At 48.6% G+C, this 25,000-nt stretch overlaps 3 protein-coding genes and 1 long non-coding RNA gene across 9 annotated transcripts in view; 2 read left to right on the top strand and 2 right to left on the bottom strand.

Moving 5' to 3' along the window:
• LOC130194918 (deformed epidermal autoregulatory factor 1 homolog) overlaps positions 1 to 763 on the bottom strand; it is a 2,043-nt gene extending 1,280 nt beyond the window's left edge. The window contains exon 1 of the mRNA XM_056416139.1: positions 79 to 763. Coding sequence (XP_056272114.1) covers positions 79 to 277 — 199 coding nt within the window. The 5' untranslated portion in view covers positions 278 to 763. The remainder of the gene's footprint in view (positions 1 to 78) is intronic.
• Positions 764 to 1,323: 560 nt separating this feature from the next.
• bet1l (Bet1 golgi vesicular membrane trafficking protein-like) lies at positions 1,324 to 5,440 on the bottom strand. Of its 4 annotated transcripts, none has more exons than XM_056415680.1 (4): positions 5,410 to 5,440; positions 3,746 to 3,831; positions 2,663 to 2,719; positions 1,324 to 2,547 (listed from the first exon to the last, which is right to left on the bottom strand). In XM_056415680.1, the coding sequence occupies exons 1-4, from the start codon at positions 5,426 to 5,428 to the stop codon at positions 2,380 to 2,382; spliced, it is 330 nt and encodes a 109-aa protein (XP_056271655.1). In that variant the 5' UTR covers positions 5,429 to 5,440; the 3' UTR covers positions 1,324 to 2,379. The 4 variants fall into 4 exon arrangements, with proteins under 4 accessions (XP_056271655.1, XP_056271651.1, XP_056271654.1 ...); XM_056415676.1 differs by lacking the exon at positions 5,410 to 5,440 and adding an exon at positions 4,692 to 4,903; XM_056415679.1 differs by lacking the exon at positions 5,410 to 5,440 and adding an exon at positions 4,798 to 4,880.
• Positions 5,441 to 9,077: 3,637 nt separating this feature from the next.
• Positions 9,078 to 9,937, top strand: LOC130194645 (uncharacterized). Its single transcript, XR_008831924.1, has 2 exons — positions 9,078 to 9,240; positions 9,572 to 9,937. It is a non-coding gene; the product is annotated as an uncharacterized LOC130194645 (long non-coding RNA).
• Positions 9,938 to 11,973: 2,036 nt separating this feature from the next.
• Positions 11,974 to 25,000, top strand: part of LOC130194627 (plasma membrane calcium-transporting ATPase 1-like) — a 20,555-nt gene continuing 7,528 nt past the window's right edge. For 2 of the 3 annotated variants that reach the window (XM_056415656.1, XM_056415655.1), the window contains exons 1-11: positions 11,974 to 12,177; positions 13,601 to 13,883; positions 19,366 to 19,563; positions 19,688 to 19,945; positions 20,459 to 20,584; positions 21,000 to 21,191; positions 22,697 to 22,837; positions 22,914 to 23,128; positions 23,566 to 23,808; positions 24,027 to 24,268; positions 24,351 to 24,588. In XM_056415656.1, coding sequence (XP_056271631.1) covers positions 13,688 to 13,883; positions 19,366 to 19,563; positions 19,688 to 19,945; positions 20,459 to 20,584; positions 21,000 to 21,191; positions 22,697 to 22,837; positions 22,914 to 23,128; positions 23,566 to 23,808; positions 24,027 to 24,268; positions 24,351 to 24,588 — 2,049 coding nt within the window. In that variant the 5' untranslated portion in view covers positions 11,974 to 12,177; positions 13,601 to 13,687. The remainder of the gene's footprint in view (positions 12,178 to 13,600; positions 13,884 to 19,365; positions 19,564 to 19,687; positions 19,946 to 20,458; positions 20,585 to 20,999; positions 21,192 to 22,696; positions 22,838 to 22,913; positions 23,129 to 23,565; positions 23,809 to 24,026; positions 24,269 to 24,350; positions 24,589 to 25,000) is intronic. The other variant, XM_056415654.1, reaches the window with a different exon arrangement.

Below are 25,000 nucleotides of genomic sequence, written 5' to 3'. Positions count from 1 at the left end.
TGCGGCCGCCATGTTGTTTTTTATTCTCCCACTGTGCGTTAGAGCGCCAGCCCGCTCGGCGGCGGCCCGCTAGCTCGCCTGCATACGCCGCCTCGGCCTCGTCTGAGTTCGGCGGGGACTCGGCTCCCATGTCGAGGTTTCCCGGCGCCGCCATCACCGCCAACGCGGTGACTTCGGCCTCCGACTCGGTATCCGAGCCCACTTCCTGCCCCGGCGCCATGTCGAGGGGCGGTTCGTGGAGCCCGAGCGCCTTCGTGGCCGAGTCCACTTCGTCCATTTCCTGCCACACGAACGACAAGAGCCGAACGCGGCCGAGCACCCGCTGCGGTCCGAGCGCCGCCGAGTCCCGCACGAGCTCGGAACGAACCGTAAACACGTGGTATTCCGTTAAACGTGTCGGTACAAAAACAACGGGAACGTCCAAAAGTGAAGCGAGCTGGTCGGGAAAGACGACAGAGTCCGCCGCTCGGCTGTTTGTTTCTTTGCATGAAGTCTCGGAAAGAGATGAGCCGGAGAGTACCGAAAGAACACGAGCGGATCCGAAACGACCCACAGCGGCCAATACACACGCATGCGCACGCAGGTCTATGGGAATATGAACATATATTTATAAAGAGACTCTATCAAACAGCAACATGTTCTTTAAATGTATTGTCTATTAAGATTGAATTGTTTTTATTGTTTCACGTGAATAAATTCAGTTTACCAGTCAATGTGTAATGATTCAAAAGTAAAAAATATCTATAATATTTCAGTTATTGTGGATAACTGTTTATTTATTCTTTTAATCGATTGACAGCCCTAATATTTATATATAGATATTTTGGATGTCTGTTATCAAACAGCAAACACAATTGTTCTTTAAATGTAATTTCTGTTGAGTTTGAATTGTTTTTATTGTTTCACGTTAATATGTAATAATAGTACTATAATAGTCTTTCTCTCTCTCTATATACAGGACTGTCTCAGAAAATTAGAATATTGTGATAAAGTTCTTTATTTTCTGTAATGCAATTAAAAAATTATTAAATATTAAAAGAATAAAAGTCTTGCAATATTTCAGTTGATTTGTAATGAATCCAGAATGCATGACATTTTTGTTTTTTTAATTGCATTACAGAAAATAAAGAACTTTATCACAATATTCTAATTTTCTGAGACAGTCCTGTATATATATATATATATATGCTGGTGTAAATCCTGTAAATTTCCCCACTGTGGGACTAATAAAGAATGATTTTATCTTAATATATACCGCACCTATAGGTGCGGTATATATTAAGATAAAATCATCCATCTTGACAGAAAAAAACTGAAATGTAGAAATGTTTGCAAATTTATTAAAAAAGAAAACCTGAAATATCCCAGTCATAAGTATTCAGACCCTTTTAAAATATACACCTTGTTTTATGAAATGTTATTTCTAAATCATAACTAGCGCTGAGGACTTAGTATTTTCTCTGGTATTTTGTGATTAATTACAACTGTGACATGATCTATAATTAATAGGATTGTAGTATTTTTACTCATTTATTACTCACATATTTACACAAAGAAACCGTAAATGTAATCAGCCATGAATAGGATAATCTTCTCCAAGAGTCATGCAATTCTGATATTTAAAATATACAAATTTTTATTGAAGACTTTTATCATACATTGTTGTTAGTTTAATTTACATATTGCCCAGACCCTAAATAACTATATGTATGTCACGTGTATTAATAACAATAATAAACATTCAGCAGCTTAGCATCTGGAATGTAAACACATGGAGAAAGGAAATATCTTTTATCCCTCTCTGTGTGTGCGTATATATAAATATATATACACACACTCACATATTGATATATACACACATTTATAGATATATATATATAAAAAAGATATAGATAACAGAGCGGGTACCAACATTTCATATTAATTACTAGAAGGAAACACTCACTGAACAAAAACTGCTCATCAAACCCAACATAACACTCCATTACATTTGTTTTATACATATAATCATGTAGTTTCCGTGTTTAATGTTTGCGTCCTTCCTTCACTTCATACTCTGTGCATTTAGTTTTTCAGTCTGGAATATTTCTCTCTGAATAATTTTGTCACTTTAAACTTTAAACTAGATTCAACTTTCAGAACAACGCTTCCCCCGACTGCGTCGCGTGGGCCTGAGGCTATCAGCTGTGGTTGGTTCTTCTCCCACCCGCGGTGTGTTCAGGCTCCACCTCCTCTCTGCCCATATAAGGACATCCTGGCTGCGGCGGATGTGAGCAAAAGTCATCCAGGCATGTTTTTTTTATAGTTTTTTTGAATAAACATCTTTGGTATGACAACACAACACCTCGCCCCCCCCCCGATTGTTTTGTATCTCCGCCGTCAGCGTTGGATCCTGGAGATCACGTAGTAGAGCAGGAAGAAGACCAGCACCAGGCCCACGGACACGTAGCACAGGATGCGGCGGTTGTCTCTGCCGGATCGCACCATGGTGGAGAAGCGCTTCACGCTGCCGCTCAGCAGGCCCGTCGCACTCAGGAAGTTAGAGTCCTGGCGAGCACAAGGAGAAGAGGAAGTCGGCCTGTATTTATTATGGTAATATTATACAAGTAATATTTATAAATAAAAGAAATAAAGTATTGCTTTCCGGGCCAGACGTGCTCACCATGCCGTCCAGATACTCGTTCTGGTCGTCAGCCTCTCTGTCGATGTCGTACGCCAGCTGATGGGTTCAGAGACAAGACAGATCAAAAAGGGTTAAAAAGTAAAGAAACGCAGGCTCTTAAACCTGAATGAACAGCACGGCGTATAGAAGAAGACCGTAAGTCATCGAGAGAGAAGTAGTTATGATATAGACTTCTATACAACCAGAGGAGTCATGATCATGTGTTAAAGCTGCATTCTCTCTCCTGACCAGCAGGGGGCGACTCCTCTGGTTGTATAGAAGTCTATGCTTCATGTGTTAGAGCTGCATTCTCTCTGCATGTGTGTGTGTGTTCATAGCGCTTCCCCAGGAGGGAATCAAACCGGCGCCCCCCCGTCGGACACCCGACTTTATTCTTCAAAAATCTCATCGAGTGTCGTTGGACATTTTTTCTTCAGTCAACAACAAATTGAATAATTGATACGTCATCTCCGAACGATGTAACCAATTAATCAATCAATCAATCAATGCTGTTTGATGTAGGCTGAGAGCTCTATGAACACACACACACACGCAGAGATAATGCAGCTCGAACACATGAAGCATAGACTTCTATACAACCAGAGGAGTCGCCCCCTGGTGGTCAGTAGAGAGAATGCAGCTTTAACACATGAAGCATAGACTTCTATACAACCAGAGGAGTCGCCCCCTGGTGGTCAGGAGAGAGAATGCAGCTCTAACACATGAATTATATACTTCTATACAACCAGAGGAGTCGCCCCCTGGTGGTCAGGAGAGAGAATGCAGCTCTAACACATGAAGCATAGACTTCTATACAACCAGAGGAGTCGCCCCCTGGTGGTCAGGAGAGAGAATGCAGCTTTAAGACATGAAGCATTGGCTTCACTCAGCAGAACCGGAGGTTGCCGCCATAAATGTTACACCGACCAACGGCATGCTGGGTAAAGCTTCCCCTCCGTCGATGTGTGTGAGTTTCTGCACCCCAACATGATGCCATGGCAGGTGTTGGGACAGCATCCGTCTGGATGATGCACCAGTGAAAACGGTGAAACGTGTAATTGGTGTTTGTCGGTTGTGACTCACCGACTTCAATCTGGAGACCTTGGTGGCCAGGTTCTCAGCCAGGCGTTTGTTCTCAGTGTCCAGCATGTCGTCCACAGAGTCGTGGCCTGGAAACGCACAAACACACCAGAAATGTAACGGCGGTTGTGGCGGACACTTGTTTCCGTCTAAAGTCCTCTGCAGGTTCTGTTGCATTCATGATATTCATTTACAAATATGGAAGTGACAACCTTGTAAAAGAAATAAGCAACGTCTTGAGCCCCATCTGTAGCACACTTTGAACAGATTCAAATTAAATATACGCACAATTAATGTGGCTTTTCACACTTTGAATGGATTTAAATTAAATGGACCCAAACCACTGGACATGCGATAAATACGATACAATATTTTCTTGGGTATAATTAAAACAATCTTTTTCGAAAGAAATAAGACACCATTTCTTTCTAAATTGTTCTAGTATTTAATATGTTTATCTTCTTTTGAATAATCTGCTACTTAACTCCACATAACTATGTAACTGCTACGTCATTTCCAGCCTCTGTTTGGCGGTTGTCCGTGACGTTCTTTCGTAACCCCTGCTTCCCGCGCAGGAAACCCCGTTAGATTTTAAAGCCCCGGTAACCTCCGACCTAAAGACGTCGCCGCGCATCTCTACACGAACATAACGTAAGTAGAAACTTTTACATATAATTTATGGTTTTTTCAGGTTAATTTAATTAAGTAATAAGTGTCGTTTAGAGAACTAGTCAACTGGTTTTAGTGAGACAAGTTTTTATCACAACTTAAGGTATCTAGCGTCGTTATCCAACGTCAACCATTAGCTCACGTAAAAAAACAAACAGCCGTTAGTCATTAAACGGACTTCGTTGGTGGAGTGTTTGATGAATAAATTACTTTATAACACGTAATTCCTCGTCAAGCAACATACAGTGATAACATACTATAACTATTAAATAGTAATAACCATTAAATATCACGTTTGTAACGTCAGAATCAACGTAACGTTTCTCTCGGTGGCAGATTCCAAACGGTCTCAACTGGCGGCTCTTCCGGTTCAACCCGTTTCTCACCGTCATGCGCCACCGCGGACCGCCCGCCTCACGCGACGGCAGCTTTTAAAAAACGTTACCGATTACAAATAACGTAAATTAGTTGCCGACTCGTTTCCCGCCGCAGAGCTACCGTTTAGGTGTCGGGGGTCCGGTGTTACGGTTCAGGACGCGACCGTGTTAACTGGAGACTTTGAACCAACGCGTCCGGTCCGTCGCCGGTACACACGGCCGCTGGAGACGGGCAGAGAACACGGACACGCGCCCTCGTGAACACCGCTATGTTCAAGTATCTATTATTAAGTATATGAGAGGGGTTGACACTTCGTGACAACATTAGACCAAGCGGCAGTCACGAGGACAGCTTGTTATAGGTTACGCGAAAAGTCGCCAGTGAAGCCGTAACACCGGTTAGATCCACCGGACCACCGCGTCCTGTTTCAAGCACCGGAAGAAATGTGAACCGGACGCGGTATTCTTGTCAGAAAGCGACGGCAACAGGGTCTCTACGCGTTGTGTTCCCGCCTCCCGCTGTCGGACAGAAAGCAAACAGTCATTCACTTCTCCGTTGAACTGGATATATGCGCATTAGTTAAAAGCGAGTACGTGTCACAATAATACAAAAAAGAATACCTCGATTCCAGTCCGCCATGTTGACTCGTGACGTCACGATCAGCTGTGAACAAGTTGCGCGAGAACCACTCCTCCCCCTTGTACCAGCGCGCATCACTTCTTCTTCTGTGGTTTTGTGTGTGTTGCGATTGGTAAAAAACTCGCGTCGCCACCTGCTGGACGGGGGTTGCATATGCAGGAGAATCAGCAAAACCACCAAAAATAAAGTCTCTCTTTTATGGCCGTTGCTCTAAAGTGAATAACTAGAAGAGTAGTTGCTTTCTTTGATGTCTTTCCTATCACATTGCCCAATTAAATATTGTGGAATCAATTGCTCCAAATACTATTTCCCTTCTTTCTTTGTCATATCTGTTATCTGTTAACGCAGTACAGAGATTCTTAGAAGGGTGAGGATCATCTCTTTCCTCCATATTCCACCAACGCCGTCGTGTTTCTGAATACTGTGAAGAGCTCTCCCTGTGACACTTCAGTCCCAGTATTCCTGCCACGTTTTGCTCTTCCAGACAACTTTCATTATAGTATTAATCTGTGTTAATAGTACTTAATAAAATCCCCAATAATGTGGTTTGACTTGATGAATCTTATATTATCCACAACTTTTTAGACCAAGTTATTAATATTCCATTTCTCAATCCAAACAAGCATGGCAGCTTTTTTACTTTCTTACATATTTCCCTGGCTGATTTGTATGATCCAGGAAGCAAATAAGAACTTTTATGAATGAACATGTGGAATAATGTGCAATATCATTTTGAATAATTGGAAAATGAAGATTATCATGTCGCGGCCTAGTGAATGATGTAATGTTTTAATGTCGGTGCATGGCACACACATGGAACAGAAGGGCTGGTGTAAGTCTTGGTTTTGTTGTGTAATAACAGGATAAAGTGGTAAATGGGAGTTTTCCTCAAACAGGAGAGAGGAGAGTTATCGGCCTCGTCTACATCTGTAGAGATACTTTATGAAACTAATATGTGTGCATATGGGCTTTAAGGGGGTCGTCCACACACACACTGTACAGACCAGCTGATCCCAGGTCAGCTCGCCCTGCGTTGAGTGAACAATTCACACAGAATTCATTTATCAAACAGTTTTGTTCCCACAGACTTTAATCTTCCTGATGAAATTAATGAATTAGCACTAAATAACCGTCTCTGTTTTAATGACCTTCTGAGTCGTAGCCTTTTTTTTTTCAAGTTTCAAGTTTTTATTGTCACATCCCCTTTTATACAAGTATAATCGGTTCGTGAAATTCTTATGTGCAAGACACCCGACAGCAGTAGCAGACTAAAAAAAGAATAAGAATGAGAATAAACTATACAATATCCACACACAAAAAAGAAGAAAGTATTAACAATATATATATAAAACAGTGTAATAGAATATACATCATGACAATATATATATATAAAACAATGTAATAAAATATACACTTTTTGAGACTATATATATATATATGTATATACATACAATATATATACAATATATATATATAAACAATGTAGTAAAATATACACCATGGCCATAGATATTCACAGAATATCTCAGTCCTTGTTCAGCAGCCTGATGGCCTGAGCACTTGATAGTCTTTCAGCATCGGTGTATATGTCCAGGATGTCTGTAGTGCCCACGGTGATGCAACCTGTCAGAACACTCTCGATGGTACTGGTGTAGAATGTTCTGAGGATGCGGGATGTTGAATTTCCTCAGTCGCGGAAATACAGGCCACGTGAGTGGTGTCCATGTGAGGTCCTCGGAGATGGGAACTTGAAGCTGCTGACCGGAGATGGGGTGTGCTCTCCTCTCCGCTTCCTGTAGTCCACGATCAGCTCCTTGGTCTTCTGGCTGTTCTCCTGGCACCACTAGTGATCCAACCTCCTCCCTATAGGCTGTCTGATCAGCCCCAACACTGTTGTGTCGTCAGCAAACTTGATGATGACTCAACACGCATCCTGAGGGATCCTCACCACCTGGCGGCGACAGGAAGTCCAGTATCCAGCTGCACATGGTAGAGTGCAGGCCTAGACCTCTGAGCTTGGTGTCGAGCTTGGCGGGAACAATAGTGTTGAACGCTGCAGTGCGTCTGAGAATAAACTCATGAATACGATGAGTTGTCATTGCTCTGTGGCGGCAGCAACGTCTCTCTGCCAGACTGCTGCATGGGGGACGTTCTCCAACGAGGCCGTAAACTACTTTGTCACACTAGCTCAGTGTTAAAACACTGATGTGAATCAGTGATATCACCCTGTGTGTGTGTGTGTGTTCAGTTAATCCGCCTCTGTCTCTAAAGTGCTGTAATCCACCTGTGTGTGTGTGTGTGTGTGCAGGGTGTCTGCGGGGCATTAAAAAGTCTTAAAGTCTTAAATTGCTTTTCCTAAAAATAAGGCCTTAAAAAGTCTTAAATTGTCTTAAATTCAGATTGGATTGGTCTTAAATTTTTTGGGTGTCATGTTATTACGAATATGAGGCAATCTGTTCCGCCATGTCCGTGTTTTGCTCTGGTCGCTCTGCGGTGTCTCTGTTGTCACCGGGGCCACGCCCCTTCTCTTAAAGGGGCCCCGCGTATTCGGTCCCATCAATCCCCGACAACGTGAAGCATCGGCTAGTTTAGAAAACATGGCAGGATGCAAGTTCAACAACGGCTTGAAAAGAACGAGTGTTTCTGGTCACGGTCGGTGAAATGCTTCTGAAGCTGCGTTGTGTGTCGGGAGACTTTCCAGGGGTGGAATCTCACGAGCAGAGCAAGAAGCACAGAGACTAGCGAAGGCCGCCAGCAGCCCGCGGGGCTAGCTGCTGCTCCGCCGCCAGCAACAACGTCAACGCTACAACGCTGGAGGTCACCGGAGGAAATCCAGCGCCTTGCAACAAAGAGCTCATCACCGAAGACCAACAGGGCGGCGCGTTCTTCATTCTGTTCCACGAGACTCTAGACCAGACCACCGCGAGACTCTGGACCAGACCACCGCGAGACTCTGGACCAGACCACCACAAGACTTTGGACCAGACCACCACGAGACTCTGGACCAGACCACCATGAGACTCTGGACCAGACCACCACGAGACTCTGGACCAGACCACCACGAGACTCTGGACCAGACCACCATGAGACTCTGGACCAGACCACCACGAGACTCTGGACCAGACCACCATGAGACTCTGGACCAGACCACCACGAGACTCTGGACCAGACCACCACGAGACTCTGGACCAGACCACCACGAGACTCTGGACCAGACCACCACGAGACTCTGGACCAGACCACCATGAGACTCTGGACCAGACCACCACGAGACTCTGGACCAGACCACCATGAGACTCTGGACCAGACCACCATGAGACTCTGGACCAGACCACCATGAGACTCTGGACCAGACCACCACGAGACTCTGGACCAGACCACCATGAGACTCTGGACCAGACCACCATGAGACTCTGGACCAGACCACCATGAGACTCTGGACCAGACCACCGCGAGACTCTGGACCAGACCACCATGAGACTCTGGACCAGACCACCGAGAGACTCTGGACCAGACCACCATGAGACTCTGGACCAGACCACCATGAGACTCTGGACCAGACCACCATGAGACTCTGGACCAGACCACCATGAGACTCTGGACCAGACCACCGCGAGACTCTGGACCAGACCACCATGAGACTCTGGACCAGACCACCATGAGACTCTGGACCAGACCACCATGAGACTCTGGACCAGACCACCGTGAGCAGACAGCTGGACTTCATGTGCTCTCGGTTCAGTGACCAGGTCCAGTCAGGATCCTGTGGAGCTCATGGGCCGTGACACCAGGACCTACTTCAGCACCTCAAAGTAAGTCTGCCATGAATATATGTATTAACTATCCTCATGTATATGAGTGTGTTTCATATAGTTAAGCTTTACTCGTGTCAAGTTAATAACAGATGCATAGGCGCACTACACATTCGACTAATTAAAAATAGTTTTAGAATGGTAGTAGAGTGTTTACCTGTCAATATGTCTACATAGTGTTCACTAGGCTCAAGGGATGGCTCACGTTGCTTAATTTGTAAAAATAGTTTTCATTCATATTGATCCAGTCTGACATTAATCTGAAGTAGTGGTGTCATGAAGAGATGTGGTGACTGTTGGCTAATGTCTGCCTTTTCTTTCTTTTTTCCAGGAGAATGGACCAAATGTCAACTGGAAGTTTTTGTATTCATACAGTTTGAAAAGGATTGTTTTCCTAGTATATTCACAAAAGCTCAGGAGGAGACGTATGAACCTGTGACACAAACATCCATCACATAGAGACATGAGAACTCACACACACACACACACACACACACACACACACATTCTATTATGTAAATGTATTTGCATTTTAAAAGCAGCTGGAAATGTTATTTTATAGATTTTTTTGTTCAAAAGGAACTATGTTGCACGTATTTTAAAAATATATTTACTTGATTTTATAGACATTTGTTCATGGGACCTAAATGTTCTGAAAATGTTGTATTAATAAATATAATTTACAACAGCAATGACATTTGTGTTATCCTTTTGCATTACACCATACTGTTCATTTTGAACAGACATCAGTGTGTTTACTTTGAATTAATTAATTTAGATTAATGTATATTTCCTTAGTACGTTAGGTCTTAAATTTTATTTAGACGTCTTAAAAAGTCTTAAAAAGTCTTAAATTTCACTGGTTTATTCCTGTAGACACCCTGTGTGTGTGTGTGTGTGTGTGTGTGTGTGTGCGCCACCTGACGTCAACCAACATCAGTGCTGCTCAGAAGGTGGGGGAAGGGAAAGTGCGTGATAGTTTTTTATGAGTGTCAAAACAAAACAACAGAATGCAGTGAGCTCTGAAGACCGGCCCCCGCTGGAGGGTTGCTAGGCGGTTACCTGGTGGTCCCCAGCAGGTGTACCTCGTCTCTCTGTCTGGGTCATGGTCCTCTCCCCCCAGCAGGTGTACCTCGTCTCTCTGTCTGGGTCATGGTCCTCTCCCCAGCAGGTGTACCTCGTCTCTCTGTCTGGGTCATGGTCCTCTCCCCCCAGCAGGTGTACCTCGTCTCTCTGTCTGGGTCATGGTCCTCTCCCTCCAGCAGGTGTACCTCGTCTCTCTGTCTGGGTCATGGTCCTCTCCCCCCAGCAGGTGTACCTCGTCTCTCTGTCTGGGTCATGGTCCTCTCCCTCCAGCAGGTGTACCTCGTCTCTCTGTCTGGGTCATGGTCCTCTCCCTCCAGCAGGTGTACCTCGTCTCTCTGTCTGGGTCATGGTCCTCTCCCTCCAGCAGGTGTACCTCGTCTCTCTGTCTGGGTCATGGTCCTCTCCCTCCAGCAGGTGTACCTCGTCTCTCTGTCTGGGTCATGGTCCTCTCCCTCCAGCAGGTGTACCTCGTCTCTCTGTCTGGGTCATGGTCCTCTCCCCCCAGCAGGTGTACCTCGTCTCTCTGTCTGGGTCATGGTCCTCTCCCTCCAGCAGGTGTACCTCGTCTCTCTGTCTGGGTCATGGTCCTCTCCCCAGCAGGTGTACCTCGTCTCTGTCTGGGTCATGGTCCTCTCCCCCAGCAGGTGTACCTCGTCTCTGTCTGGGTCATGGTCCTCTCCCCAGCAGGTGTACCTCGTCTCTCTGTCTGGGTCATGGTCCTCCCCCAGCAGGTGTACCTCGTCTCTCTGTCTGGGTCATGGTCCTCTCCCCAGCAGGTGTACCTCGTCTCTCTGTCTGGGTCATGGTCCTCTCCCTCCAGCAGGTGTACCTCGTCTCTCTGTCTGGGTCATGGTCCTCTCCCCCCAGCAGGTGTACCTCGTCTCTCTGTCTGGGTCATGGTCCTCTCCCTCCAGCAGGTGTACCTCGTCTCTCTGTCTGGGTCATGGTCCTCTCCCCCCAGCAGGTGTACCTCGTCTCTCTGTCTGGGTCATGGTCCTCTCCCCCCAGCAGGTGTACCTCGTCTCTCTGTCTATATCAGGGGTGGGAACCTCTGGCTCCAGCCATATCTGGCTCTTCCGGTGACGGCATATGGCTCCCAGACAATTTTGAGTTAAAAAAAAAAAATCTCCGCCTGCCACCCTGTAATGTTCTCTATCGCGGCAAGTTACAACAGAAATAATTGTAGGTCCCTTTTCTTAAAGACGTCTTTGTTCTTTTATTAAACTTCATTAACTAAACAGCCGTGTGTTGTTGGTCGTCTCTACAGCAGCATGTCATTCTGTCTACGTGTCGCGTGAACACTTCTCGGCTCGCCGTCTCGGGGCGGAGCAAAGAAAAAGTCACCTGCACCCCCCCCGTAGCATCATGCAGCACCAGAAGTCGCATTACAAGCAAGACATATTTAATTTATTACACGTTAAAAATACTATATGGCTCTCAATGAAATATATTGAGAAACATTTGGCCTTTATGGCTCTCCCAGTCAAAAGGGTTCCTGGCCCCTGGATCACGGTCCTCCAGCAGGCGGAGCTCAGAGTGCAGTGGAGTGTGTGTCTGGGAGCAGACTGCAGCTGCCTCCCGACGCTCAGCCCACACATTGTCTAATTAGATTAAGGGAGGCTTTCCTGATAATCATTTAGCTCCTGTTTCTCTCCGATGGAGCGCTCGCTCGCGGCCGTGAGCTTCCTGAAGGTCAAACTGCATTTCTGAGACGAGTTTGGGAGTAGATCTTTGGTCCGGGAGCACGCTGCAGACCGAGGAGCGGGGGCTCGGGTGATGGGCTGTTCCTGGAGCCGCCAGGGGGACGCCGCTCATACCTGCTGCTAACAGGAGGCGATGGGGGAAGCTTCTGTGAGTAAAGCCCTTGTTCTCCTCAGGGACGACAAATGTTTCACCAGCGCTGCTCCGGTTCAGTCCACAAGCTGCTGGGTCAGGTTCTACTGGACCAAGCTGCTGGGTCAGTGTTGTGTTTTATTTCACAAAACACAACACCAAGCAGACCGCAAAACATGCGCCTCTGCTCACTCCTCCTCTCCCTCCAGCTCTGCTGCCCTTTTATACAAGCAGCATCGGCTGCTGACTGATTGCCACTCAGTCAGAGCAGCTGACTGATTGTCAACCAGCCAGCAGCCGAGGCCAGATTGGGGACAGCTGCCACAGTCAGGTTCTACTGGACCACAAGCTGCTGGGTCAGGCTCTACTGGTCCACAAGCTGCTGGGTCAGGCTCTACTGGTCCACAAGCTGCTGGGTCAGGTTCTACTGGACCACATGAAGAAGAAGAACATGCCGCAGCATCTCTAAGGGGACCATGTACACACGCTGGGGTTCCTGTCGGGAAGTTTGCGTGTGTGTGTGTGTGTGTGTGTGTTTTGGACCATCGGTTATGAGGTGCGGGTTATGTTCAGAAAGATCTGTCCACCAGTGTGACAAGACACAACTCCAGCTCCTAACCCTCCAACTCTTCTTCTTCTTCTTCGCTCAGATTAAGCCTCGGCTGACTGATTGACACAGATTACAGTTGAAGGCACAGAGGTCACACCTGTGAGGGACACACACACACACATAAAGGCTGCGAGTGCACCCACCAGCCGGCCCGACGCTCCCCGTCTGTTCAAAGTCAACCAACACTCTAGATGAGCTGTTCCCTTCTGAACGGCCATGTTGGATCTCCAGGCTCAGGAGTGGTTTGACCAGGAGCTCCGAAGCTGAGCACCTCGACATGTTTACCTGCTCGCCGTCTGCACTCAGGTCGCTTATTGCCTCGATCGCTCTTGATTTACTACAGCTGCTGCTGCCCTCGAGCAAGGCACTGTGCCCGCAAGGGTCTGGTATATGAAGTAGAAATGTATTTGACGCATTTTCCGTTCAGTTCAACAAATGTTCACGAAGCCAAATTCATTTGGAATCCTGTTTCCAAAATGGTCTGTGGAGCAAAACGTGACAGCAGTCTTTAGTCTAGGATGAGTTCACCTTGTCTTGGTGGTGGGACGGGGGTCGTATGTTGTTCTTGATATCGGGCTATCCAAATAAAATGTCATTAAATTAAATCCCTCTTTATTGGCATCATATTGTTGCCAGAGAAAGTCTTCTATACTCGTCTAGATCTGATCTAAATATATTGAGTCTTTTAAACCCCGTGTGTAATGTGAATGTCACCATGAGCCCCGACACAAAGTCGTGACCTTGGTGCCGGCGCTCCCCTTGAGGGGGTTGTGTTGTTATTTGTGATCCCAGAGGTCTCTGAAATGACTCGACTGTTCTTCCTCCCTCCAGTCACAGAGTCCCCGTCAGGCCACATCTGCACCCGACCACTGAGTGTGTTTTCCGGGAGGCCTCCGTCGAGCCCGAGAGGAAGGAGACATGGCAAACGACTCTGCTCGGGGGTCCAAGCCCGGCCGGCACGCCGAGGCCGACCGCGAGGCCGAGTTCGGCTGCTCGCTGAAGGAGCTGTGCGTCCTCATGGAGCTGAGAGGAGAAGTCTCCGTGAACAAGATCACCAGCAGCTACGGAGGCGTGGCCGGACTGTGCGCCAGGCTGAGAACCTCACCTGTCCAAGGTAAAGACGTGAAGAGCTCTTCCTCGGGTGAACGCAAAGCTCGACTCGAGCTCGGCCGCAGGCGGCGCGACGCTCTGAATGTGGTTTGTTACTCTGCTATTTAATGATGTTGACTCACAGGCCCCGCCCCCCGGGCCAGGCCACGCCTCCTGTTCAGGCTCAGGGCTCCAGACTAACTTTTTTTACTAGGAGCACAGTGGCCCCTAACTTAATATTTTAGGGGCGCAAGCAGAAAATTTAGGGGCGCACTTACAGGGTTTTTCCTGGGTCAAAATGGGTCTTCGGTGCTCCCCAAAAAAAATGTTTGCGCGCTGCGCGCGCACCGTCTATTCGTGCAAGTCGAGTTGTTGAGTGAGTGATCAGCAGCTGGCCGCTCGGTCCATTCACGCACCTCACAGTTGTGTATTGATCAGACAAGAAGACACGCTTATCAACTCCAGTGTTTCCCCTACCATTAGAACAGGGTGAAATCTCCACCCGCCACTCTGTAATTTTCATCCTTTTTTTTGCCTTAGGCGCTCGGGAAAACGGCTTAGGCGCGCGCCCAAATTTTCTCTGCAGGAAAAACCCTGACACACTATAAATCGACTTGCAAAGTTTTCCCATCATTTTTACTGTATTACTGATAAATAATTTGACAATATACAATCTTATGCCTGTTTGCCTTCACGAACTGCAAAACATTCACAACAGAGAACTCTTCAGAAGTTACTGTATTGAGTTTAAACATATTTTAAGAGAAAACATACCTTGAGCATGTGCATGTTGCACCGATGTGGCCAATCAAAACATTTGTTGGTTTCTAGAGATGCACCGATCAGGTTTTTGGTGCCGATCACCGATCACTGAAATCAGTATCTGCCGATCACCGATCACTGAAATCAGTATCTGCCGATCCGATAATACCGATCACGGTGTTGATTGAAGCATTCTATTTATTGTGTAGCATTATTGCTATGAGGACTATGAGGAAATACATATATAAAGCAACTCAAACATTAAAGAAATTACCGATTTCTTTAAACATTTCGGACTTTTACTTTGAAAAATATCCTAATTGATACATTAAAATTGTTTGATTGCTATTGTAGGGGATTTGAGATATGTATGGAACACATCTGCATCATTCATTTCCTGGAACTCTTGGGGAAATCTATATACAGGACTTTTCTTAACATACAAAAGACTGACTAATTTTTATAAACTCTTCCTTGGTACAGTAAAAATGTTTTAATGTTCGCATAATTTAAGCTAAATCTCAGAAACTATCTATAAAGATACAACATCAGTTCATTGTTTACTTTTATATGTTCGTATATGATTTGTCGACATCTTATTTTGATAAACGGATGTTGTTTCACGTGGTTCTTTCCGCTATCTTTGCAAAACCGGATGTTGTCACTTAAATCCTTCCGCTAACGTGATCAAAATCCTCGCGCGCTCCTGATGGAATGTGTTTACCGTGAGCATCAGTCTATAGCGGCTCAGACATGTGAGAGTCGGCTGAGTCGACCCAGAGATTCAACTCGGGGGACGGGGACGCCGCTCGGTGGTGAGGATCCCCTCTGACCTCTCACTCTGCGGCCCTCGCCCTCGTTGCGTCTCCGCTGCGGTGCCCCCCCCCCCGCGCTCACACACAGGCCAGCCTTCTTCTTCGGTTTTCGTCTCCTTTCTTCTTCTTCTGGAGTTAATGTCGGTTAGCAAACCAGTCATTCAGGCATTACCGCTAACTATAGTGGGCTGAAGTGTAGAACAAGTTTGTCAGCAACAAAAATATTTAATAACAAAAAAAAGAAATCTGCTAATTTACTGGTCGCGCATGCGCGAGTTGATGAAAAATTTACTCGCACTGTGTCTAATTTTAGGCGCAAAATGCGACCATTTGGTCGCAGTCTGGAGCCCTGAGGCTGTTGCGCGATGGCCAAAGTCGAGCGTGTCCCTCGGCCCCGTCGGTCCGCTCCGTGTTCAGCTTCGGGACGCAGTGACACAGTCTGAGGACGCCGTGACGTCACGCTGTCGTTTCTGAGGCTGCTGGACGGAAACGGCTTGAGAGTCAAGAGAAGGACACTTCATCTCGGAGATGGTCTGCTTCACTGTGGAACTGAAATGTGATGGCATTAAACATTTTAGTTACCACCGTCACTGAAAGTCAACTGAACATAATATCTGTGATGTTTATGAGGTCATGATGAAAGACACGTGATCAGAAGGAAACTACCTGAAGCATCCCATGTGAAGACTATTTAGGCTTTTTTCAGACATATAATAATGAGAGAAATGCTGTTTCCTTCTACATTACTCCCATGATGCTTTGCGGTGGTCTGAGGCCGGTGCAGACTGAATTCATGAGGGGGGAAAGAAAGTGATCTTTTCTTTAAACTCAAAGATGTAGCAGCAGCGACACTCCAACAACAACACACATCGCAGCGGCTCCACAGGAGAGCGCCGCTGGTGCTTCTGGGAAGGGAACGACGCGTTGTAGGAGGAGTCTAACAAAGAATCCCCACCGCCCTCAGTGCGACCGCCACGCTGACTTCACTCTCGAGTGGCTTTGGTGGAGAAAACGTCTGTTCAGGGAAATCCAGGAGACAATCGCCACCAAGTCCCTGCCCCATGTGTGTGTGTGTGTGCGCCCCCTTGTCAGCGGGCAAAAATGAATTCAAAAACAGCAAACTGTCGGCGCTGCTCGTGCTGTTGTGCCGACGGCGGCACGGTCATGGACATTTAATCCAGGATTAGTTGTCGTGCAAATAATTGCGATTAAATTGTCTCTTCCTGTCACTTGATGCCACATCGAGGCGGTCGTGTTCTGCTTTGCTTCTTGGCTCAAACGATGCCATCGTTGGCCAAATAGTCATGGAATAAAACAGACAAAATAAAACCCAGACTCTTGGTTTACCAGACCTGAGCTCAGCCACTTTATTCCACTCGCTGATGAGAAAGCTCCCAAATCACTTTATATGTGCTGACAGATGTCCTACGATGGACTTTAAATCCCCTTTCTTGTTGAATCTGACCAGTGGTGCAAAGCGCCCGGTGGCACTGGAACAGAAACATGAACTGAGGGAGTGTTATGTGTTGGTATGGAGATTGAACCCAAACGCAGACTGACAACAGCTTGACTTCAACCAGAGCTCTTTATTCCCAAAAACAAGGACAAGGCAAAACAGAATAACAAAAATGCAGGGGTCTTGGACCAAAGTCTCTTGCTCCGAGGTCGGGAGGGAAGCTCGACCGAACACTCAAATAAAAGGGAAATATAGTTAAAGTTGGCTCCTCGCTCAGGTGACGACCGTGTCTCTACACTGAGCGGGAACAAAAACAAAGTACAGGTTACGGAGTAACGACGGGAAGAAGACCTCACAGGGCGAGTGGCCGTACGGACTGGCTTCGGGTTGGTAAACCAACGACCTGCCAGAGAGCAAGACCGGGTATTTAAGCCAGCTGGAGATGATCAGGTGAGATGAGCCCCAGCTGGCTCTTCTGGAGGGAGGCGTGACAGTGGGCGGAGTTCGGAGGAGGGAAACTGCGTGGTGAGACAAAAACAAAAGCACATGGCACAACGACAACACACATGAGGAGAGGAGGGGACAACAGAGGAGAAAAACAGCAGGGGAGACAGAGATCCTAACAGGGAGCTCATCTGGCTGAGTGGCCATCCAACAGGAATCAATGTAGGCAGGGATGCTCACTGCTCTTCCTCATGACCTGACCTCTGCTGGAGGCTGGGGTCCGGTGGGGTCCGGTGGGGACCGGTGGGGTCCGGTGGGGTCCGGTGGGGTCCGGTGGGGTCCGGTGGGTCAGCGGTCGGCCGCACGAGTTTCAAGCTTTCACTTCATGGGCTGATCTTAAACCCTGTGGTGAGACGGCGGTTCAGACCGTTTGCTTTCCCTGCTTCAGTGGTTTCACTTCAAGAGACGTAACCGCTGCAGCGATCCACACGTTGTTGTTGTTGTTGTCGTGGCGACTCCAGACGGTGGCCGTGATGTGTCCCACGCTGACCTGGGAACAGTCGGTCTGCCCCTTGACATTTCCCTCCTGCTCATTAATTCATTGTCTGTCCGTCTTGCATACACTCGTTGGTAAACACCTTCAGAGAGGGAGGCAAAATGTCACGAGCAGCTTGAAATCAATGGGGGGGGAATCCATCACAGCGTTTTAATTCTCTATGTGTCTGTGTGGCGACAGCTGGGGTCAGATCAATTAACCTCCAGGGGAATCCACTCACCTGAGAGCAGAGGGCACGCTCGCCGCTCGCCGGGTTTTATATTTTATATTTCCATCCAAGAGAGGCGGCGGGTTAGAAACCCAGTGGGGCGGAACGAGTCCAGAGGGACGTGAGCGCGTCCCGACATGTCCCCCTGCTCCCCAGAGGAAGCACACACAGCACCGTCACACACACACACACACCACAACAACACTCTTACACCAACAATGTCTGAGGAGAGCGGCCTGTGGAGGGAGAGGGGTCCTCATCCTTTTCCCTGTGAAAGGGTTGTTTCTATTTCTTGGGAGTTGTTTCTGATCCGATGTGAGGTCAAAGGTCAGGGACGTCTCTGTGTACAGACTGAAGCCCTCTGAGGGGAGTTTGTTATTTGTGATCCTGGGCTATAGAGTGGTCGGCCGGCGGGCGTACGGTGTGTGTGTTGCCTTGAATTCAATCAAACTCAGAACAGCGTGTGATGTCATTCAGCTTGTCTTGTTTCCTTCGCTGTAGTGATGGAATACTTGTTTTCCCTTTTTCAGAGGCATTTCAAAGCCGTCGGCGTCCCAGTGAAACGCCCGTTGGAGCCTTCAGCTCGTGCCCTGTGACGTCACTGTGAGCGGCGTCGTTACAGGAGGGATTTAAAGCAAATCCCTCTCGTTTCATTGGGCTGCTAAAAAGTGGGCGGGCTGAGAGTTTAGCGTGATGCGGATCTGCAGCGCCCCGTTGGCTCCACAGTAACGCCTCCCTCCCCCGTTGCTGGATTAGTAGGACCAGGGAGAGATGAAAGGGAACTAGCGAGCCACCCTGGTCACATGGAAACACTTCACAGCATCACAGAGAGATAATGAACAATTAACACAGGCTTTAAACTGTGAAACGTGATACTGTGCAGCCCACCCCCTATGTGAGCGCTTCCTGAGCGTGTCTGTCCAGCACAGGGCAGCGGGCTGACACATGCTGCCCTGTGCTGCTGCTGCTGCATCGTGGACAGAAGGAGGAAAGAACCTTTCCATCTACGCCACTTTAGACGCGTTCCTGCAGAGCAGAGCCTGGTTTGCGATCGTTGAAACTAACTCTACAAAGTACAAGACAAAGAAAAGTGGTCGGGACGGCCCGATTATTTGACTCATCTTCAAGTGATGCGTCCGTGTGTCAATGATGGCACTCAGAACTTGAGCATGATTTAGGATCCAAAGACGTGACGTCACACAGACGCTGAGCACTTCTCCAGGGACCCAGCAGGACGCTGATGTGTGTGTGTGTGTGTGTCTGCAGGTTTAGATGGAAACTCTGAGGACATCGACAGGAGGAGACGGGTGTTCGGGTCCAACGTCATCCCTCCCAAAAAAGCCAAAACCTTTCTGGAGCTGGTGTGGGAAGCCCTGCAGGACCCCACGCTCATCATCCTGGAGGTGGCGGCCATCATTTCACTCGGCTTGTCTTTCTACAGCCCGCCCGAAGCTGAAAGAAGGAGTGAGTTCACACATTTTAAACTGTCACCCACTTTGTCCAAGTGAGCAGGAGCCTACCTTTTCAGTCTCAGAACACACACTCGCATCCACACTCAAAATGCATCCCGTCACACTGCTGCGTTCAGACTGCGGCTCGGCCGCCGGCGGCGGGGGCGACGACGGGGAGGCGGAGGCCGGCTGGATCGAAGGCGCCGCCATCCTGCTGTCGGTGGTCTGCGTGGTCCTGGTGACGGCCTTCAACGACTGGAGCAAGGAGAAGCAGTTCCGCGGCCTCCAGAGCCACATCGAGCAGGAGCAGAAGTTCAGCGTGGTCCGAGGGGGCCAGATGCTGCAGGTCAAGGTGTCGGAGCTCGTGGTCGGGGACATCGCTCAAGTCAAGTACGGTGAGGCACCCGGTGGTCGATTAGAGGCACAATCTCATTGTTTCACTTTATTCATATCTTTAGGTTCAATAACAAAGGGTTTTGAAGACACACATGTTATTTCTAAAAGTAAGATATCAAAAGAAGTGTTTAGGTATCAGAACTGAAGTCCTGGTCCCAGAGAGCAACAAACATCAGATCTGATCCAGCTGCAGCCTTGAGCTCGTCTTCAGTTTAAAGACACACTTACTGTCAGTGGTTCAAGTTAATGCAGTGAATGAAGTTCACGACTGAACATCTTCAAATGTTATGGAGCGAGTTGTATTTCTCAATTCTCTCAGGCGACTGACGATCTTCACCTGTTCGTATTGACCAGCGGTGATCATCACACGGCCCGCGCTCCCGTTCTGAAACCAGACCGTTTAGGTCTCAACATCGCTCTGTCACAATGTGACTGGTCTTCTCTCCCGCCACTCGTCATGTGACGACAGCATCGCGCCCTGTGTGTGTGAGCCGGTGTTCCCTGTGTTCCAGGTGACCTCCTCCCCGCCGACGGAGTCCTCATCCAGAGCAACGACCTGAAGATTGACGAGAGCCCCATGACCGGAGAGTCTGACCACGTCAAGAAGGCCGTGGACGGAGACCCCGTGCTGCTGTCAGGTGACTCTCTCTCTGGTGGGGGGGTTAAGACTCGCAACAGGTGTCCTGTGTCGAGAAAAACACGCCCAATAAAATGAGTAGAGACGATTAGGACAAGTAGAGACACTCAGTGAAGGTTTCACCTTCTCTGCGTTTCATAAGAGACCCACTGGGAGAACCCCTGCAGTGGGTAACCTCTCTCTCTCTGTCTCCCTCTCTGTCTCTCCTTCCCTCGCTCTCTCTCTCTCTCTCTCTCTGTGTCTCCTTCCCTCGCTCTCTCTCTTTCTCTCTCTCTCTCTGTCTCCCCCTTTCTCTTTCTCTTTCTCTCTCCCTCCCTCCCCCCTCTCTCTCTCTGTCTCCCCCTCTCTCTCTTTCTCTCTCTCACTCTCCCTCTCTCTCCCTCTCTCTGTCTCCCCCCTCTCTCTCTCTCTCTCAGGTACCCATGTGATGGAGGGCTCAGGCAAGATGCTGGTCACCGCGGTCGGTGAGAACTCTCAGTCTGGGATCATCTTCAAGCTGCTGGCTGCCGGTGAGGACGGTGGCGCTGATGCTGAGGAGAAGGTCAAGAAAGCCAAGAAAAAGGAAAAGGAGAAGGAGGAGAAGAAGAAAGACAAGAAGGGCAAGAAAAGTAAGTTGAGGGGATCAAAGGGATTCAACTAGAACGGGGCATGTAGTCCCTGCAGCGACCACCAGGCTGCAGCGGCGCCTGGTGGAACCATGACGGGAAGACTTGATTTCTGTCTGTTACCCTGCAATACGTGTGTAAGCGCTATGATGTCATCCTCCATCCCTTTATAGATCTTTTTGATCTCAGTCTGGTACCAACGTATCAATATTCAGGTGTATTCTGGTTCTAATATATCTCTGTTTATTTGGCATGAATGTATGGTTTATCTCCACGGGCAGAAGAAACGATGCTGATGCATCTTCAGCGGGTCAGGTGAAGTCTGAATGGACTTGTATCCTTCGGACCACACAAAGAGCTTTTACACCACATGACACTCATACACTGATGGCACAGCCCTGAGGATGAAGCGTGTTGCTCAAGGACACGCGGACAGAGATGGAACCATTGACACCTGTTCACAGCGTATAACTGGAGACATGGCCAATCATAAACCTAATCATAAATATACATAGACTCATAGATTTATTGTCCCACAAAGTCCAGCTCAAGGACTCTAACTCTGTTGTTGTTGTTGTTGTTGTTGTCTGAGGGTTACCGTCGTCTCTGCTGTTGCTGTCAGGTTCCGGTTCAACCGATCCATTATAAAAGTTGTCGGTTGGTCATGAGAGGCGGTCAAAGCTCCTTCCTGAGATCAGGGTCTGAGGCCTCGGTTCCCCCTGCCGGAGTCTCCTTCCTGAGATCAGGGTCTGAGGCCTCGGTTCCCCCTGCCGGAGTCTCCTTCCTGGTCCCCGTGGTCCAGGTGCTCCTCCTGACTCTGTTGATGGTGATTAAGACCGAGCAGATTATCAACCTTTCTTCTCCTGCTGCCGATGCCTCCATGTCCACTAATAACCTCTTTACTGAGCTGGGATCAGCATGGTCTCTCACTCACACACACACACACACATTCACACACACACACACACACACACACACCTGCATACACTCTAACTCCTGCCACGCAGCTACAGAGTGTGTGATGAGCTGTTTACGGAGAGGATGCAATCTGCTTGTTACTTAGTTAGTTTGGATGTGAAGCCGACACATCGTAGCCCCGCCCTCTGGCCATGCGGTGTGTCCCGCACACTGACATGATCTTCATCGTCATCATCGTCATCCTCAGGTCCTGCTGGGTGACTGTGTCGTTTACCACAGACAGACATCCAAGCACGGACTTTTACCTCTAATTGTTTTTAATGGCTTATTGGATCATAAATCACAATCAGCTGTTCCTCCGTGTTCCTCTGCTGAGTTACAGGATGAAGCTCCTGACGATGAAGAGGGCTTCAGCCACTCTCTTGTTCTTCATCTCAGTCGACCACGCTCTCCTTTTCCTGGGAAGCTGTTCGGACCCAAACGTCCGCAGAAGCAATTCTGTCAACCGATCACCATTTAATAACCCGTACAGATATAGCTGCGCGCCACTCAAAGTCTCATCGTTTTGCCGACTCTGCGTTCTTCCGCAGGAGCGAACCTGGACGGAGCGACCGAGGTGCAGCCCTTCACCGAGGACGGGCGGCCGGAGAAGAAGAAGAACGCGCCGAAGAGGGAGAAGTCGGTCCTCCAGGGGAAGCTGACCAAAATGGCCATGCAGATCGGCAAAGCGGGTACGGACGGAGGAGAGGGAGCGCAGGCCTCCTCGACATCAGGTCCCTGAACGCCTCGGCCCCTCTCTGTCTCCAGGTCTGTTCATGTCCTTCATCACCGTCGTCATCCTCATCGCTCGCTTTGCCGTCGACACCTTCTGGCTGCAGAGCGTCGCCTGGAGCTCCGAGTGCGTGCCCGTCTACGTGCAGCTCCTCGTCAAGTTCTTCATCATCGGCGTGACGGTGCTGGTGGTGGCCGTGCCTGAAGGGCTCCCTCTGGCCGTCACCATCTCCCTGGCCTACTCCGTGAAGGTCTGTTGTTTTCTAGATGGTTCTGTAAAAACACCACGTCTCATGAAATGTGGAAGAACCGTTCTACAAGTTTTGGAAAAGTCATGGAAATGTGTCATATTCACATGTTTTGAGTTTTAAATCATGAACATGCTTATAAAAGAAATGACGCTCGAAATATAAAGCCGGCGTACGCTCGTTCACACTCACAGGTAACCGTAACTGAAAAGACAAATGTTTTATTCTTTTAATCGAAACTATTGTCTCATTCATTTGTGTCATTTAAGGTTATTTACTGGATGCTTTGGAATTCTCTTTGTTAGTTTAAATACCACAGTTTATCACTTTATTATGTTTACACCGAGATTTCACAAAATGGAAAATTGTTTTAAAGTCCTGGACACCGATTGGTCGACCTGTGTCACCTGGTTCTGATGTCATTTTTGGTCGCTGCGCAGAAAATGATGAAGGACAACAACCTGGTGCGTCACCTGGACGCCTGCGAGACGATGGGCAACGCCACGACCATCTGCTCCGACAAGACGGGCACGCTCACCATGAACCGCATGACGGTGGTGCAGGCCCACATCGCGGGACACTTCTACCGCCGGCTGCCGGAGCCGGGCCAGGTGGCCGCCGCGGCCCTAGACCTACTGGTCCAGGGCATCGGGGTCAACTGCGCCTACACCACCAAGATTATGGTGAGCTCTAAAAACAGAAGAGCGGCTCGGGACTCGTGTGGTCAGAGCACAGAGCATCCTTTGTTCACTCGTCTGTTCATTTGGATTGATGGATTTGATGTGCTTGACTTTGAACAAGTGGGCAGAAGCCCCCTGGGGGCGGGGCCTCCCGTAGGTCAGGGGAAGCCGTTGAAGATCCAACGTGTGGAGAGGCTGATCGTCTTCACCTTCCTCCGCAGCCTCCGGAGAAGGAGGGCGGGCTGGCTCGCCAGGTGGGGAACAAGACGGAATGTGCCTTACTGGGCTTGTCCCTCAGCCTGCAGCGCGACTACCAGACCGTCCGCAACCAGTTCCCCGAGGAGAGCCTCTTCAAGGTCTACACCTTCAACTCCACCAGGAAGTCCATGAGCACCGTGCTGAGGAACCACGACGGCAGCTACCGCATGTTCAGCAAGGGCGCCTCCGAGATCCTGCTCAGGAAGTAGGCCCCCCCCCCCCCACACACACACACACGGCCGCCGGTTAGGTGACGATCACGTGACTCTTGCTCCCTGTGTGGCCAGGTGCTGTAAGATCCTGTCCAGCAGCGGCCAGGCCCGACCCTTTAAGCCCCGGAGCCGGGACGACCTGGTGAGGACTGTGATTGAGCCGATGGCGTCGGAGGGGCTGCGTACCATCTGCCTCGCCTACAGAGACTTCAGCGCCGCCGACGGAGAGCCCGACTGGGAGGACGAGGCCCACATCCTCACCGGCCTCACCTGCATCGCCGTGGTGGGCATCGAGGACCCCGTGCGCCCCGAGGTGCGTCAGCCAATCACAGTGAAGCAACGACTCGCGTGTTGTGTTCAGGCCCTTTAGTCCCGAGACCCGAAGGGCGTCGTTTGAGTTCTGTTAACGTTAAATGGCATTTAGAAAACGTATCTAAGAATGTTTTAATAAAATCCCAAATGCGCTGAAGGATCTAAAGAAATCCTAAAATATGCAATATAGTATAATATCAGAAGAGTCAGAAACCTAAAGTAAAAACAAACTCTACGGCCCTTTGATGCTCGGCTACCACAGAATGTGAGGCCTCCATTTCCCACAATGCAACTGGCACACTGGGGGTTGGTGTCGTACTCCTCGCACCGGCAGACTTCAGACTGCTTTTTAAAAACACGTGAAGAAGAAGAAGAATAACTTTCGGTGTTTCTCAATTCAAAGAACACGAGAA

Source organism: Pseudoliparis swirei, chromosome 6 (assembly GCF_029220125.1).
Source record: "Pseudoliparis swirei isolate HS2019 ecotype Mariana Trench chromosome 6, NWPU_hadal_v1, whole genome shotgun sequence".
NCBI lineage: Eukaryota > Metazoa > Chordata > Actinopteri > Perciformes > Liparidae > Pseudoliparis > Pseudoliparis swirei.
Note: the sequence above shows the minus strand (reverse complement) of the source record. Positions and strands in the feature narration are given on the sequence as shown.